Source organism: Agelaius tricolor, unplaced genomic scaffold, assembly GCF_023055355.1.
Source record: "Agelaius tricolor isolate 1412-34295 unplaced genomic scaffold, bAgeTri1.0.p SCAF_40, whole genome shotgun sequence".
Lineage (NCBI taxonomy): Eukaryota > Metazoa > Chordata > Aves > Passeriformes > Icteridae > Agelaius > Agelaius tricolor.
This window is the reverse complement of record NW_027269300.1, coordinates 389,532-393,375: the sequence shown is the minus strand read 5'-3', so window position 1 is coordinate 393,375 and position 3,844 is coordinate 389,532. Positions and strand designations below refer to the sequence as shown.

At 56.6% G+C, this 3,844-nt stretch overlaps 1 protein-coding gene across 1 annotated transcript; it reads left to right on the top strand.

Moving 5' to 3' along the window:
- Nucleotides 1-2,187: 2,187 nt before the first annotated feature.
- LOC139603605 (olfactory receptor 14J1-like) lies at nt 2,188-3,105 on the top strand. The gene has a single exon (XM_071454497.1). It carries the CDS (start codon nt 2,188-2,190, stop codon nt 3,103-3,105), a length of 918 nt encoding a protein of 305 aa, XP_071310598.1.
- The last annotated feature ends 739 nt before the right edge of the window (nt 3,106-3,844 follow it).

Here is a 3,844-nt window from a genome sequence, read left to right as displayed (position 1 = left end):
CAGAGAAAAACCTGTCAGCTCTGGCTGGCCTTGGCCTCTGGTGGTCACATCTCATCTGCCTCAGAAGCACCAGGGCTGTGCAGCAGCTGCAAGACAGCCCTGCCAGAGCCAACTTGGGCAGCACTTTGGCCATGGCTGCTGGGCCTGGGCCTGAGGCAGGAGCAGGAGACAAGTGACCCTTGCAGGCCTGGGGCCTCATGGCCTCCTTGTCCCTGCTCAGCAGCCTGGCAGGGGCCGCCCCATGCTCCTGCCCTTGGCATTGCACATCCCCACATGCCAGAGCCCATCCCGGCAAGAGCCCTGAGCAAGGAGGGAGGGACAGGATCTGCCTGGCCAGGCCCTGGGGCTCAGGCCTTGGCCCTTGGCATTCCTCAAACACATCCAGCTTTGCTCAGCACCAGAGACACCTTGGCCTTGTTTGTCCCCAGCTGTCATCACTGCCTGCAGTCTTCTGCTCTAACTGGAACCTGGGGACACTTTCCCAGTCGTGTCCCCTCAGTGGAACCCATTAAAACTTCAAGAAACTTTTGGAGTTTCAATTTAACTTTGAGTTCTTGAGAAGTTTTCTGAAGACTCTCTCAGGGACTGAGTCTGATGTAAACAACACCAAATCCCCAAGAGGCTCATTAAAGTCCTTGTGCTGTGTCTGTGCTGCTGAGCTTTAAAGGAACAGCTCTTCCAGGGCCAGCTCCTCTCCCAGCCCAGCAGGGCTGAGGGCTCTGCCTGCAGGCACTGAGGGCACAGGAGCCAGGCAGAGACAGGCTGAAGGCAATCAGGATTGGGAAGACATTGAGCTGAGACTTCACCTGGGGAAAGATCTTCACAGCCCTGTGCATGGTGAGTGTGTGGGTGCAGGGCAATGTCCCCTGTGCTCCTGGAGGGATCTTCTGAAGCCAGCACACCCCAGAGCCTGGGGGATGTGTCAGGAGGACTCTCCCAGTTTCTCTGTGGCACAGGAGGAGCAGGAGCAGCAGGAGGAGGAGGAGGAGGAGGAGGAGGAGGATGTGGTGCAGAGCGGGGCTGCCCTGGGCACCGTCAGAGGGACAGGGCAGGACGGCTCCTGCTGCCAGGGACGGCTGCAGGGGCTGAAGCTGGGGCTGCAGCCAGGGCTGCCCAGGGCTGTCCTGCAGAGCAGCTCCTGCAGCCCTCAGGGCTCTTGGCCAGCCCAGGGCATGTGCCACCTGCCAGGGGCAGCTCTCAGCCTGCCTGGCAGCTCCCCATGGACGCTGCAGGGGAGAAGTTCCAGGTGCAAGGAGCCACCCCCATCAGGGCAGATTCCTCCTGCTCTGGAGATGGTGCTGCATGGCCAGGGCTGCTCTCAGCTTTCTCCTAAAGGGAAGGGAAAGGGGCTGTCAGCTTTGGCTGTGTCCCTGAGCCTCCTGCACTGTCAGCCTGGGCATCAGCAGATGGGCCTCAGATCTCCCTCAGAAAGTGCCTCCTCAGCCTCCTCTCCCTACAGACAGCAGCAGCAGCACCTTGGCTTGCAGCATCTCTGTTTGTCTGGCCTGCCCTTAAGGCCCTGCTGCCAGGGAGATGCCCCTGGGCAGTGCCCTGTGCTGGGAGGGGTCTGCAGGGCAGAGCTGAGCCCCCAGGGCTGGGCTGGGCTCTGGCAGCACTGGCAGGGACAAGGCTTGGATAGAGAGAAACAGCTCCCAGCAGGCACAACTCCAGGCAGCAGAGAGCCAGAGCAACACTTTGCATCCCTCCGTATTCAGCTGCAAAGGGAAAGAGAGAAGGGTTTGGAGAATATTTGTTTTAAACTGGAGAATTCACAAAGTCCTCTTTATTTTTCAAGAAAGTTTTAAGGGAGATCATGCTTAAATAGAGAGAGGGAAAATGAACAAAGGGAACCTATGTGGTTCCAGCAAGTCTGACTGCACTGGGGCACTGGGAGCTCCGTTTTCCCTCTGAGCTCCGCAGTGTTCAGCCTGAGAGCAATGCTGAAGATGACGCAGGAACTCAGCCGCCCAAAGCCAAACTCAAATAAAGTTAAGGAAAATTCTCTCCCAGGAAGAGAAGTAATTTTGAGGGGATTCCAAATAAAACACATAGGATTGACTCAAAAAATTGGTGCAGTTATTCAAGTCTTCATTCCACAGTCCATGATTCCCAGAGTGAATCTGGCACTGCCATTTCCTTCCTTGACAGGTGTTAATCCTCTATAAGTAACCATACATGAGGCTGCAAATGTCCAACAGCAGCTCCATCAGGCACTTCCTCCTGCTGGCATTGGCAGACACACGGCAGCTGCAGCTCCTGCACTTCTGCCTCTTGCTGGGCATCTCCCTGGCTGCCCTCCTGGGCAACGGCCTCATCATCAGCGCCGTAGCCTGCGGCCACCACCTGCACACGCCCATGTTCTTCTTCCTGCTCAACCTGGCCCTCAGCGACCTGGGCTCCATCTGCACCACTGTCCCCAAAGCCATGCACAATTCCCTCTGGGACACCAGCACCATCTCCTACTCAGCATGTGCTGCACAGGTGTTTTTCTTTATGTTCTTCATCTCACCAGAGGTTTCCCTCCTGACCATCATGTGCTACGACTGCTACGTGTCCATCTGCAAACCCCTGCACTACGGGACCCTCCTGGGCAGCAGAGCTTGTGCCCACATGGCAGCAGCTGCCTGGGCCAGTGCCTGTCTCAATGCTCTGCTGCACACGGCCAATACATTTTCCCTGCCCCTGTGCCATGGCAATGCCCTGGGCCAGTTCTTCTGTGAAATCCCAGAGATCCTCAAGCTCTCCTGCTCACACTCCAAACTCAGGGAACTTGGGCTCATTGTGGTTGGTGCATCCTTAGGTTTAGGTTGTTTTGTGTTCATGGTTTTCTCCTATGTGCAGATCTTCAGGGCTGTGCTGAGGATCCCCTCTGAGCAGGGACAGCACAAAGCCTTTTCCACCTGCCTCCCTCACATGGCCGTGGTCTCTTTGTTTATCAGCACTGCAGTCTTTGCCTACCTGAAGCCCTTGTCCATCTCCTTCCCATCCCTGGATCTGGCAGTGTCAGTTCTGTACACGGTGGTGCCTCCAGCCCTGAACCCCCTCATCTACAGCCTGAGGAACCAGGAGCTCAAGGCTGCCCTGAGGAGAATGATGACTGGATAACTTCTGAAGCAACCAATTGCTTGTTTACTTCTGCATAGTTTTCGGAATGGAACTCATGACAGGCCCAACAGGTCTGCCCAGGTCTTTGGTCGTGTTCAATGGGGTTTTCTGTTATAAAATTATCCTCAATAAATTTTTTTAATCACCCCTATCAAATTCACTGTCTGCCTCTTGAATTTCGCCCAGAAGCTCTGTAAACCAGGGATTTTGCTATCGCTGCATTTGAAAAAAATAAACTACCTTGCAGTGCCTGTTTTATCTAGGATCCCAACTCTGAGCCCAGCATGAAGTTAGAGGGGAGAAGGGGAAAGAGTCCCAGCACAGCAGCACGGCCAGGGAGCAGCAGGGATTGGTCCTTTCAGAGCTGCTCTGCCCAGCTCCACCCTGTCCTTGCCAGCCCTGCTGTGGCTGTAAGGCCGGAGTGCTCTGGCAGCTTGGTCCCTGTCCTGCTGCGTGTCCCTGCTGTGGCCACAGGCAGGGCCAGGCCATGGGCACTGCTGGGACACAGCTGGGCTCCAGCACAGCAGCTCCATCAGCAAAGGGCATCTCCTGAGGGCAGGGCAGGGAGGCTTTGCTCTCCTCCAGAGCTGCTGTCAGCAATGTGCTCCAGGAATGCCCTGGCCCAGCAAAGCCCAGGGCCTGGGGCAGGGGGGAGTGTGCAGGGGGAGCTCACAGCAGTGTCCTGGCCCAGCCAGAGCTCCTGGCATGGACCTGAGGCAGCAGCAGAGCAGGGCCTGGG

Coding starts and splice junctions, on each gene's coding strand:
- LOC139603605 (XM_071454497.1), top strand. CDS start 2,188: ATGTCCAACAGCAGCTCCATCAGGCACTTCCTCCTGCTGGCATTGGCA.